Consider the following 13,698-nt stretch of genomic DNA (forward strand, 5'->3'; position numbering starts at 1 on the left):
GAAGGAAGGAAGGAAGGAAGGAAGGAAGGAAGGAAGGAAGGAAGGAAGGAAGGAAGGAAGGAAACAGACCAAAAGAAGGCAGAGATATTCTTGGTTCGTCAGGAATACCCATAGCAGCCCTCTCCTCGGACAGACGCTTTATCTCCTTGCTAATCTGACTGGTATTTGAGGTTACCCAAAGCCCTCAGTACAGCCTTTCAGATGCAGGTCCAGCACACACCAGTGAAATGAACAGCAGTCACTGTGTTCAGCATCTGCTCTGTGGCCCATGTGATACAGGCACACTATTGGCTCTCTCAGAAACAAAGTGTGGCTCTTTAATGACACCAGAGCCCTGTGCTTCTGCCAATTTCTGGCTGCCCTGAGTTCTCTGTTCTTCTGGGATGAGCTCTGACCGTAAATTCCCCCCTTCCTTCCTCTTGTGAAAATTCCGCAGTGTAGGCAGGGATCCAGAGGAGAGAAAAATCATTGCAGCTCCTGGTAGCACTCTGCAGTAGCACACTGCAGAATGCGTGGCTGTTTGCTTTTTCTCCCCACCAGGTATGTAGTGACACTCTGTCAGGGGAAGGGGTCCCTGCAGAGCCCAGTGCAGCCTTTCTGCTGATTCTTCGATGGGTACTCAGCTTCCTCCAGCTCCCACGGAAGTTCCCAGACCTAATCACGTTTTGCATTTCTCATGCTCCTGTCAGACATTTTGGTCAAATTTTTTCTCATCATTACAGTTTTCTCAGCTGCAAAATGTCACGGATGAGGCCTGGTTTGTAAGACCTTGAAGGAAGGCAGATATGAGCCTCCTTTGAATGTTTTGAGAACATTATCAAACCTATCGAGGAGCAAGGGGTTTCAGGATTCAGTCCAAGGACTAAGATTTTAAATGGGCCCAAGTGCCTGTCAACATGGGAGCAAAGATTCTTTTGGACTGGGAGGTGTCATTTAGGCAATGTATAGGTGAGACTACGAAATGCAAACAAGACTAATTAATAAGGAAACAGTCTTAGGTCTCACAAAACCAAAGAAAATGGACCTGGGGTGTAGGAAGTGCTTCTGGCCCCTTTAACACACTGGACCCTGCCCCCCTGCCCCATGGAAGCAGGAAGTGTGTGCCCCTAGACATTGATCTTAGGAGTGACTGTAGCTATTCCATAGCCTCAGAGGGACTATTTCGAGTAATGTAAACCATTGTTTACTCATCTTTGGAGGGGAAGGAAGGAAAGTGGGACACTGTCACTCACTAATGTCCACACTAATCTGATGGCTACTCCTCCAAGGTCTCTGAATTCTTCTATTTGTTTGAGCAGGCAGCTCCCCCAGTGTGTGGTCACAGAAAGAATAAATCAGAGTCAAATTAAAGATAAAGTAATATAACCTAAGAAAACAGTAAGAAAGTAGCCCGTCATGTGATGGGGCAGAATTGCATCTGGAAATACCAAGAAAGCTCCAGGGAGGAGCTCGAAATACCACCCAAGCTCAATAATATTAAGACAGTGCGTTTTCATAGATGAGAGGACACTGGACCCAATGGCTGCAGGTGCACCAATGGCTGTAAAGCTTTTCCACTGGAGGGACCAGGGTGGAGGTGACCTTTCGGAAATACCAGTCTAAGCAAGCAATGCCTCTTGCTGGCAAACTTTGGACCAGGGCAAAATTCCGGTGTGACTGATAACCCAAGACCCACAAGATGAGTGATCCTAAGAGATGCTAACTGTTCTCCTCACGACCTCCATGACCCTGCACACCCTTGACAAAGACTATTCAGAGGATTAATTACTGACCCCAAAACACGTACTAAAGATGCAGGAGGAAAGGATGGGAAAAGAGGCTAGACAGGGGAGAAGGAAGAAAGGAAAGGAGGAGGACAGAAGGGTGTGGGAAAAGGAGGTTGACAGTCGGGACCTAGAAAAGCAAAGGTGAGGAGAAGGGAGATGCTGGAGAGAGAGAGATGAAGAATTGTACAGTGGGGATGAATAGGGGATAGGGAGGAAGAGCAAGTTCAAATAGAGTGGGCAGGGAGAGAGGAGGGCATGGGCTGGATCTGTGGTGTTTGATGTCTTAACATGAGCTGTGTTCATCCAGCTCATGGGGCTCATTACGTTAGCCCCTGGACAGTTTCATGTGCCGGGAGCATTTTGTTTATTTTTTAAATGCTTGATGAAGGAGAGGAAGAAGAAGAAAATGAAGGGTAAGTTGATATTTTCTTCCCTGGTTTCTTTGAAGAACACAGTTGGTGGCCTACAGTGCTGGGGAAATAATGGCACAAGTCACCTACTCTCTAAGGCACAGGGACTTCTTCTCCCTCAGTCAGCTTCCACAGGCTGACCCTGACCCAGATGGAGGTCACAGCTCCACTGATGTTCTCACAGATCCAGGGGAAGGAAGAGCCTTGGCATCCCACACAAGTCACTCCACCAGTGTTTCCTGAGCTCCTGTGAGCCGTCAGGAGCCATACTGCCTAGTACACACATCAGCCACACTGTTGTAAATCCAGGTACTTACATATAGAGTAGAGCAGCTTTGAGGCTTAGTTTGCTCATCTATAAAATGAAGAGGATTGTCTTGGGAGTTTTTAGCCTTGATTTTCTTGGGCATCTCAGATTCTAGAGTGAGGTGCAGAGTGGCTGGGGGTCTCTATGATTCCCTGCTTTTCCTAGAACAGTTGTAACTTCATTCTGCTGCAGATATTGAAATACTACTTAAGCTTGCACTTGGAAAAATGATTTTGCTACTAAGAGAGATGTATGAATTAGTGAATATGATTCTCACAGGTTCTAAAATTTAAAGTTCTCCATTTCATTACCAAGATTACATGAGCCATTGAAGCCTTTTGTCTATGAGAAATCATCCACTCGTCAAATACTTAAGGAGATTTCTACAGTGAATAGGGGTAGTAGATATCAAATGAATTAAAAAATAATAATAAAAGCTAAAAAGAGAGAGTGCCCATTATACAGAGGGACTTGGAAGGTAGAAGGGGTGGGAGAGAACATTCTGGGTCTCACAGTCTTGAAGTCAAAGCTTTGCACTATAGGACCAGCCTTGGAAGAGTGAGAGATCAGTTAGAATCAGGGACAAACGTGAAAGCCAGATGGAGAGAGTGACCCTAGTATCCTAGGACTAGGATTACAGAGAAGCTGGGAAGAGTGGCGATCAGGAGCACAGCAGAGCCAGGTGACTGTGGGACTTGAAGTCCACACAAGAGCCTTGATTGATCCGAAGCGCAGTGGGACATCATCTTGGCAGGGTTATATGGAGGGGCTGCTGTGATCTGACGGTACTGTGTGAAGAACACACTGGAGCCAAAAGGAAGTGAGAGAATGAGATGAGCACTAATAAAACTGATTCTCAGGGTGGTACAGATAGGAGAGGAAGGAGACCTGAGGATAAGCAGCTGGAACTGTGTGGAAAAGTCCATGAGTCTGCATCATGACCATTAGAGTGCATACCTCCCACAGGCCCCAACTTTGACCATGTTCAATCTGAGTCATATACTGGGTAAGCATAATATACTAAAAAGACAGGTGTACTTCATTCATCCCAGAACTACTTATAATACCTCACTGAGAGGGAAAGAAAACTAAAATCAAATTTACTCTTGATTAAAGAAGCATGCAAGTATAGATGGCATGCTAACTATAGAACTTTGAACAATGGATGCCACGGCATGCACACACAGTTGCCGCTGCTTTGATGACTGAAGCGAGAAGTCAAAGGGAGCTGGAACAACATAGCAAGATCTCATCTCTTAAATGCATTTTCCAATTATTACAGCACAGGAGGCAAGGCAAGTTAGATGCTATGTGATTAAATTCATTGTGGTTATATGAAAATTTGCTGAAGATCTATCTGCTCTGTGCCAATCCAGGGGCAAAGGCTCAGTGTAGACTGTTAAGACATCTTGTTCTCAGGGAGCCTCTCGTCTAGCTGAAGAGACAGAGTGTCAGGAGAGAATGGCACTACAGAGAAGCAAGGACTTACCAAAGTGTGTGATGCATGGAGGTGGCGAGGGGACAGGCGTGCTTCCTGAGAACACCACTTTAAGATGTTCCCTCCTGTCAGCAGAGACAGAAGGCCCAAGACCCACTTACAAACACCTCATGTCTATTGCGTTCTATCTAATGAGATAGTGTGGACCCACTGGCCATCTTGGCTATCTCTTTCCTGCATCACAGTTCATCATGAGTCAAAGCTTATGCACTTAGCATAGTATCACACACATGCACTCCAGAGCAAAGCTGGAGAGCAGTTTGCAGCTCACAGAGGTGGCCTTGGTGGTTGTGTCTGCCAGGCAGGTGGACGCTGACTGACCTTCCGAGGGCCTCTGGTATGGGTGAAAGGCATAGTTGGAATATATACAGTTGGTTTATGTTCAGTAAGTCAACAACCAAGGGGAGAACTAGAAACTATTGCAAAGATCGGTTATGACTCCCAGCCCACAGGCCTGCAGCAAGCTGCTGGGTCTCTCTGAGGAGCCATTCTGGACTTTAGCCAGGTTATTAATTGAGCCCTAACCACCAAAGCCAAAGGAACTCCCCATCAATTAGTGGAGCCGAGAGCCCATGAGACTTAAGTCCTCCGGAGGACTACATCTCTCAGCCAGGTGAATGCCCCAGGGAAAAGGGTCCAGAGGGAGACATGGGAGTTGAAACACAAATACGTGTCTCATTGAAAGACAAGACTGTTTCATAAACTTCCCAGGCCCCAACTAGAACACAGAATTTTCACATTAGCTTAGTGACTCTGATATTCAGTTTCAAGTTCTTGGTCTTTACCTGTACCAAACAGAGTATAGGACAGAAAAATTTAAATCTCCATAATTCAAAATAAAAATCAAACTTAAAAACAAACAAACAAACAAAAACAAAAAAATGAAACAAAACAAATGTGGGTATGGAAAGATGGTTCAGCTTTTAAGAGCACTTGATGTTCTTGCAGGGGACTCAAGTTTGGTTGCCAGCCCCGGGTTCAGCTTGCTCACAACTGCCTGTAACTGCAGCTCTATGGGATCTGATAGGATTTCTCATACAATGCACTCACATGCACACCCTCCTACATATACATAATTAAAAATAAATTGTTAAAAACATTCAAAATGTCCATCTAAAATAACTTTTATCCAAGAACGAGATAGAGCATTCCTCTCCTTTAACAAGCAGTTATTATGAACTGCCCAAGCATAAGGGCGGAGGCATTGGCGAACAAGCCTCCTCAACACACTACGGGCTTCAACGCACAAGACGTTCCAGAAGGCTAAGCTATAAACTGATAACTTCAACAGTGTTCAATATAGTTACTCTCATCTACTGATTCTTCTAAGAATTTATTCCAAGGAGATAATTAGACCAATGTGCCAAGGTTCACACAGAAAACATGTTCCCTATGGCATGAATAATACTAAGTTCTTAGAAGCATCTAAATATCATCAACTGGGGATTATTTAAAGAGATCAGGGCACTACAAACAGCCCTAAGACTAGATAGAAGGATAGCAGAAATCTGGGAGGCACAATGTGACACTTTCTCCAGGTTCTCGGGAGGGAAGGCCCCCTGTCCATCCTTGTATCCATACAAACAGCGTGCACACACACTGTACTGTTTATATTGATGCAAACAATAGACCTAGCCAAGGGGTGGTACACAGTGGTTCTGGGAGGCGAGGTATTCAGTGATTATTTTCTTTCTTTTTAAAAGCACCTATGTTATTTGAATTTTTATAATAAGCCCATGATATCTTTACAAATAGGAAATCAACTATATTTAAAGGTCAAATGAAAAGGTCTAAAGGGAACGTAGCTTTCCAGGGAAAAGGGCAGGAACAAGAACTGGCTTTAAGGAAACAGTAGAGTTTAAAAGCTGCTACATGTTTTGTGTGGAATGATTCAAGACCCAGAGAAGGTAACAAGGCCCAGCACTTAGGAGTCTGTGTTCCAGAGTCAGTCCTTAAGCTGAAGAGCTGGCTCTATCACTCTTCAGGTAACCAACTTGGGACAAAGTACAAATCCTTCTGACTCTCTGTGCCCACACCTATAAAATGAGGAAGCAACATTATCTGCTCCTAAGGGTATCAGGAGGGCTCAGAGAGTAAATGAAAATCACGTGTCACAATGTCTGGCATATAATCAATGGTCACTAGACACTAGTGCTCACAAAATTCAGCCCCAGCTCAGGTGAAGTACTGTTCTTGGAGTTGAAGTCCTAATAAAAAGTAAAGGGTCCTCAGATAATTCGTTCTGTAGAAGTAGGCATTGGGAGGTCTAAGCTATGAAGTTGAAGGTGAAGCGCCCGAGATACGTGGGTTCAGGCATGTGATGGTCTCATCAGTTGCTTGCTCACTTTACAAGATGAGAATCACATACAGAAGGTCGTGTGGAGGATTTAGTACCAATTGCACACACAGCGCTTAGCTACACAAGTTTTGAATACACATTCGTTACTATAAACATTCCACAATCCAATGACTAGGAACAAGCTACAAGTTTCTTGTCCCCACAGGTATCCATGTAGGCTTAGCAACATTTATAGAAGGTCACAGAAACGTATTCATGAAAGGACTGTACTTCTAGATTCAACTGGACCTAAAATGTCTACGCAGAGCCAAGGAATCTTGAAACTGACTTAAAACTGATGGTTGGCAAGCCATGCAGGATGATGGGGCCATCACCCCAGGGAGTCATATGGCAATGACACGGTCACAAACTCGCATGACTTTTAGACCATTTTAGACCAGTGAGCCAGGTAGTGATGATTCCTTAAAACTGCTCACTTTCTTAAACCCACCTCTACTGCGCTGGGCAAGATGAAGAGGGTGGTTTGCCCATGGGTGAGATACAGAGACCTGTGGATATGGCTGGCTGCCAGCTACAACCCCTCTCCCTGCAAACATACACAGTTATACAGTCCCTGGTACCCTCAAAAAGGCATCGTAGCAGGCAGCTAATACCAGCAACAGGAAGAACACTTCCTGTCCCTGCCGGTCACTTCCTGTCTGCTCAGCTGTGAGCTTAGCTACCTGCCAATGTTATCTCATGAAGTTAGCATGAGGGTGAGCCACTGCTGTCTTTCAGATCATTTTACAGATAGCAATTTTAAAAAAGGAAATCCTTCAATGAGTAAGAAATAGGGTCTAACGTACACTTAGAATAGGAAGGTGGTTAATTTTAAAAGATTTGTGGTAGCATCTCAAATTGACTTTAATCCTTTTAGGAACCAGCCACACATATGCTGATCCCCAGGATCAGGAGACAGGTGAACTCTCTCAAGGCAGTAGGTACAGGGAAGGCCAAGATGGCCATGGCATTGTCTAGTGGTTTCTATGAAAGCAGAAGACCAGGGGGAAAAGTGTAGGCTGCATCCTACTTGCTATGCAGGAGCCCCCACACAGCATGAATTGAATGTGCTGCAAACTTCAGGAGCAAAGAAATATTGCTAGAGGGATGGAGAGATGGCTCAGTGGTTAAGAGCACCGACTGCTCTTCCAAAGGTCTTGAGTTCAAATCCCAGCAACCACATGGTGGCTCACAACCATCCATTATGAGATCTGATGCCCTCTTCTGGGGTGTCTGGAGACAGCTACAGTGTACTTACATATAATAAATAAATAAGTCTTAAAAAAAAAAAAAGAAATATTGCTAGAGAAGCCAAGAGTTTGGGTCTGCTCAGTAAGATGGGGACTGCCAGGTCACCTCTCTAAGATCGCCAAGTGCTAGGAAGGGAGACGCATTTGTTACTTTCTTTCAAGATCTCTTGGTAGACCCAGGCAGGCTATAAACACACGCTACTCCACGTCTCTCTGGCTCGCTTTGTTCTGACAAGGCTAGGTCAAGACAGTCCCTCACATCTCTCATGCCTGGAGCAAGTTTTCAAACCACGGTCAGCATTTGTCCACACCCCAGGCAGATACTAGGAGGACAGAGCCAAAGCTTCCTGACTCGAAACTGTAGATACTCAGATTCAAATAATATCCCCGTGACATGCAGTGAGCCTTGGGTTTTCTCATCAGTTGGGATGATACCCCACCCATCTGTTGTAAGGATTAAATGAGATAATTCTATACTGGAAAGACAGTGGAGGCAGTATTAAAGAGCCGAAGTTGGAGCTACACCGTTTAGGATCCGATCCTGGCTCTACCACTAGCTGTTTGTCCTTAGACATGTTGCTGAACCTTTCTGAGCCTCAACTGTAAAATGGGAAGAACAGAAGTCATGTATAGGTTTCTTGATGAGCGAATGAGTTCAGACTTACAAAGTGCCTGGCACTGCAACCTGTCACATTAGTGGCTACTCCGTAAATGGGAGTTGTTATGATTAATGTGTAAAAAGCCCTCGGCATGGTAAAAATAAGTATTCAATAAATGGTGGCTGTTATTCTTGCAAGGAACAGGCTCCTCAGAGAATTTTGTGCACATTTATCTCCTTGAAAGCAATAAAAATGAAGATGTTAGAGAGGAAGCGTGTCCTTAAGTAAATGTCAGTCAGAGCTGGGAGAAGCCAAGGGTTCTCTAGTCCCTGCAGGGCACCCAGGACCTCTACCTGCCCTGCCTAGGCCTGGGCTCTCCTCTGCTTTCTGTGGACCTGCCCTCCACACAGCCATCCATCCTTTCAGTACATGTTCATCAAGCATCTACAGGGAGGCCAAAGGAGGACCGGAAACGCAAGCACAGAATGCCAAAGCTCTGGCTGCATTCTCCCTAGTTACAGTGTAATGAGCAATACACGTTAAGCAAGTGTGCACACAAACGATTATTTAATGACAGCTGGACTTGTATCCTAAAGGACATGATGGTAGAGATCTCTTGTGATACCATTTTATAGCCATAGCCATTTTCCCTCATTCCAACTCTCTGGCAGCAATTAATATACTGTCTATTAAAATTCTGTTTTACTTTCAAGAAGTCTATGCAAATGAAATCATGCAAAGCAATCTTTTGAGATTTTTTTTTTTTTGAGATTTTTTTTATTACTCTGTCCGGGTGATGTATGCCAATATTTTCTTCTTTTTTATTGTTGAGTAGTATTTCACATGTTGGATGTCACATGGCTTGCTTAACCAGTCATCTATGGAAGGACTCTACCTGTACCTCTGGGGTTATCAAAAAATAAGAAATAATAAAAATAAAATAAAAAGGTGCAGTGAACACTTGACAAAAACTATCATGGAAATCTCAGATGGAAGTCCTGATGTGTTCTAGCATTAGGGATGAAGCTAAGGAGGAAGTCCTTGTCATGGCTCCTTAAAGAAGCGCTATTTGAGGTGGTGCTCACAGACAGAGTTGGCTGGGTGGTGACTGAAGGACAGGAATTTCGTTCGGAGGCCCTGCACCCCAAGGGCACCTTGCTCACTATGGGGACAGAGACGGCAGTAACAACAGGCTGAACTGCCAACTCTTACTCAAAGGAAACTCGGCTAAGAGGCTAGACCTTCGTGACTGTGGTTTCTCCCTTTGCAGGCACTATCTCACTGCTCCTAAAGGCTGCCTGGTCTCCAACACTTGCCCCACCGGTGCGGTGACTGTGGTTCTCAGCTGAACACCCCCAAATAAAGGCTGTGGATGTGGCTCACTCCTCATATGTGGATTTCAGCCAAGCCTGCAACCCAGAGCCCAGCCCCCTGAGACTCCCCATGCCTCGATTCTGCCCTAGTCATCCCTTTTCGGGTTTGGTGAGGCTATTTAAGGAATTAAGTTTCCTTCACTGAAACACAGAGGAGCAACATGGACGAGAGCAATGTCCCCAACAGAGAAACCTCTGACTGACATGAGTGGAGAAGTCCCCTTGGGGACATCATGTGCCATCAAAGCAGGAAAGCCCCAGGTCATCTCCTACTCTGCCCATTTACGTGCTACGGCAAGAAGATGTGTTTAAGGTTCCCATAGCTTTCTTTGCACTGCAATTCGATGCTCCGGGGAAAGCAGCCATATGGTCTGGAGATAGCAGGTTCCTCTGGGGGCTCACGCATTCCCAGCACTATCCACCAAATGGTACACTTATTGTCTTTTTGCGCAAGACAGGGAACTTCTAGGATCAGAACTGCTCCTTGGAATCCACTGTCAGATGAGCCCATCGGTTCTCTTGGTAGGTCAGATGTTTCATAATTAGCCTAACTCATTGATGATCTGTTCAGTGCTTATGATTATTGCAGTGGCATAATATTTCAACTGCGGGGGAAGCACTCCAGACAGCTCCTAAGTAGACCAGTCAGGCTGGGAATGGCCGGCAGCGCTTTCTGTATTAAGAGGAGAGAACCACTACATCGAGCTTGGCCATCCTCCTTGTCTCCATCATCACACACTGCTCTAATGACCTAAGGGAGATGTGCCCAGGACAGGCGTGCGGTTCTTCTCAGTGAGGCTCCATGGCCCAGCAAAGTATGAAAGTGAGGCCTGTGCTCCTAAAGCGAAGCAGCCTTGAGTCTGTGGAGCTTGTGAAACAACCACACCACCGCCGGAGCAAATCGCAACAAGTGCGATTCAAGGAAGATGGCAACATTAAGAATCCCACTGGTGTGACCGAGGTCAACGCCCAAACTCCCGAAGACCCAGGTATGATGGGGAAGACACAGGCCTCCAGGCACCATCATCCTCCCACCTACTCGCTGTCTTTCCCTAGGTCCCACAAGGCAGGGGGATTCCGCAGCATCTCTATCCAGACCTCCCCCAGTCTCAGGAAGCATTTCCCCGTTTTCAAAAGGAAGAAACTCATGACTAGCAAGTCCCTGGCGGAAGTGCCAACAGCATCCCCAAGTGCCATCCAGGTCAACGGCAACCTACCTGAACAGGATATCGTGTCCTCTGACCTTGCCTTCCTGAGGCTGGCTCAGCATCTTGAGGATGGGCCTCGCAGGCTCAAAATCCCCCGCCCTTTTCTCCCTAGGATGCCCAAGGTGCAAAGCAACGGGCCTGTCAGCTTCTGCTTAGAATCTGGGACTTGGATGTCCTCAGAGAAAGCCACAGCTGCCATTCAGGTTCCAGACGATATTTGTCACAGTCCAACCTGGGGAGCTAGAGAGTCGGCTCTCAGCCCAGAAAGCTCAGCCGAAGACAGCAACGCTATACCTGCTTTGATCTCCATGTGTCCAGGGGATGGGCAAAGAGTGATGACGTCAGATCTGGAAAGGATGCCCCCCTGCTCAAATACCAATAGCAGTGCCAATAATATGTCAGGCACAGAAAAACTCACACCCGAATTGCTTTTGCCCAAAGACAACCCTGATGACAAAGACCTCGGCCTTCCGTCATCTCAGTCAAAGAAGACGAGTGCTCCCTCACCACCACGGACTCCCAGTTCGCCTGAGCCAGGCTCCCGTAGCCAGCCAGTCCACCTAGGAAGAGTTCCTGATTGCCCAGCGTCAAGTGACAATCACCAGGACCTGGGGTCACTCAGAAGTAGCAGTGCATCCAAGTCTGCCCCTGTGTGCTGGGAACATGTGACAAAGCTCCCCAGCCAGTCAGACACCCCAGAGCTTCAGACTGGTGTTGGGGGTGAGCGTCTCCCTGCCTCGATTCCAAGGCAGGAGAACAGAGCTCAGAGCAGCAGGGAGATAGGTGCGGGTAACCACGGTCACCTGGCGCAGGGAGAGCTCTGTGACCTCCAAGGCCGGCTGCAATCAGTAGAGGAATCGCTGCACTCAAACCAAGAGAAAATTAAAGTCCTATTGAATGTGATTCAGGATCTGGAGAAAGCTCACGCTCTCACTGAAGGGTAAGGTGAATTTCTTTATGTGGAAAAACCACTGAGCCAAGTTGTTTTCTAGGGAAGGGAAAGAATGAGAAAGCAAGGTCTCCAAAGAAGAAGTACATGTTCTGTTAATCACCTAGATGCTAACTAACTAGTGTTACCCCACTTGCTTTGTACAGAATTTGCTAACCCCCAGTTTTGGCAGCTTCAGACTGACTCCCATGGCTAATCCACTATTGTTTGGGGGTTTTAGCAGTTGGGGGAAGGGACTAAGGAACTCCAGGATCAAAAAAAAAAAAAAAAAAAAAAAAAAGATGAGGGCCTAGTTGATAACTGATGGGGGATGATAGCAGGCAGGGACTTCCTGCCCTCTGAGCTAGCTCACACATTTCCCTTTAATTTTGTTTGTGTGTTGCCATGAAAGACTTAAGGGGCCCACTAAGCAAGGTTTCCTCTTCACTGAGCAATCAGTTACATGAAAATGGGGCTGCAGTTCTGAGAGAAACCACTGCATACTGTCCCAAATGGTGGTATGTAGAGCTCAGTGCTGGTATGTAGAGCAACAGGCAGTATTTGTTGATGTGTAGACTGTCCTTGCATCTAGAAAGTCTCGAAACACCAACAGAAAAGAAATGATTGAAGCTCATCAAGCTTGGAAAGAAAGCGACAGCTGGCAGTGGCTACGGAGACCCATCAGAGGCCACCTGAGGAGACTGGGATGACAGAACCAACAAGTATAGGGATCAGGAGTCTCCACATTAATCTGCTACTGACCACAAACAGGAAAACACGTGACGTTTGAAGTCCATTAAACATATACCAAGTACCCCAAGAGTGGGAGGGTCCCTTGTCATCCTCTCAGCCGCCACCATTTTCTTTGTATCTTCATGAGTTGTGGGGACGGCGGTGAGTTGGTAGACTGTGTGTCTCATGTGGCTTTTGCCTATGCATTTATCCTGAGTGTGTTCTCTTACAGGCGGAACTTCTATCGGACTGGCCAAGATCTCAACAACTGCAGCACCTGCCAGAACACAGCATGCATCATATACAGGTACCAGTCCAAACCTGCTCTGCAGAGCAGGACGCCTCCGGTCCACAGAACACACTAGCAGACTGTCTCACGGATAGAGCCGGGAAAGGCAGAGCCAAGCACCTGAGCCTATAAACAGAGTGTCCGTGTAATGTTTGTATTTGGTTCCAAGGGAGGAACTGTTTCATTTCTTATCCACAAGGTCTAGGAGCAAATCCTCCTAGATGCAAATCCTGATGCAATAGGCAACCCTGATATGGAGCAGGGACCCATCACCTCTGCATGAACATCTGTATCTCACCTCTGTTACTTGGCTGGAGGTTCAGGAAGTTTCGAGGTTTGCCCAATTCATGCAGAATATCTTGAGAGCAGAAGGGGCCAGAATCAGGACTCGTATCCAGACCTTCCCAATCCTAGTTACCACATCTCTCAGCCTCTTCTCTTCACTGAATCTCTTAAATTACATCTCTTATGTGTCAGTATCTATGAGAGCTTTGTGTGCACTGATAAATACACTTCTTCCCAGTACAAGACAAAGCTGCAGTAAAGACAATATTGGACCTGTGTTTGAATTTTCAAATCTGATATGCTTTAGATTCCTTATATGTGGAATAGGGACAATGACCTCTGTTCAGACTGGCTGAGAAAACAACTGTCACCCTGTCTGTGGATGCCCATGGAGACTGTAGGCTTCTGCACACACACTTCGGCTCACTGTTGCTATTGTTAGAGAGACCGCTGTCCCTTCAGTGGAAACCCACTTGGCAGCGCAGTGGAAATACACCAGAGCACTCATTTTAGTTGATGACCTCGAAATCTGTCAGACAAAAGAGTATGGTTTCTTTCTATTTTCCTGCATGACATTCCTCTTTGAAGAGAGAGCAAGGGCCCGTGCAAACCATTGCTCCACAGTGCCACCTGTGTTCTCTTGAGCTGCTCCTTCTCAGTCTGGTAGCTTGGGATCTCATACTTATGAGCATCGAGCTCGTGTACCCGAGCACCA

The 13,698-nt window shown here is 46.2% G+C and overlaps 2 protein-coding genes across 2 annotated transcripts in view; one reads left to right on the forward strand and one right to left on the reverse strand.

Annotated features, from left to right (window-relative positions):
* The window catches only part of Dock2 (dedicator of cytokinesis 2), a 412,012-nt gene that overhangs the window by 171,007 nt on the left and 227,307 nt on the right, over positions 1-13,698 (reverse strand). The gene's annotated exons all lie outside the window — the stretch shown is intronic.
* Insyn2b (inhibitory synaptic factor family member 2B) overlaps positions 1-13,698 on the forward strand; it is a 107,364-nt gene that overhangs the window by 76,594 nt on the left and 17,072 nt on the right. The window contains exons 2-3 of the mRNA XM_021211817.2: positions 9,439-11,689; positions 12,642-12,716. Of these exons, the coding sequence (XP_021067476.1) occupies positions 10,344-11,689; positions 12,642-12,716 (1,421 nt within the window). The 5' untranslated portion in view covers positions 9,439-10,343. The remainder of the gene's footprint in view (positions 1-9,438; positions 11,690-12,641; positions 12,717-13,698) is intronic.

This window comes from Mus pahari, chromosome 14 (assembly GCF_900095145.1).
Source record: "Mus pahari chromosome 14, PAHARI_EIJ_v1.1, whole genome shotgun sequence".
NCBI lineage: Eukaryota > Metazoa > Chordata > Mammalia > Rodentia > Muridae > Mus > Mus pahari.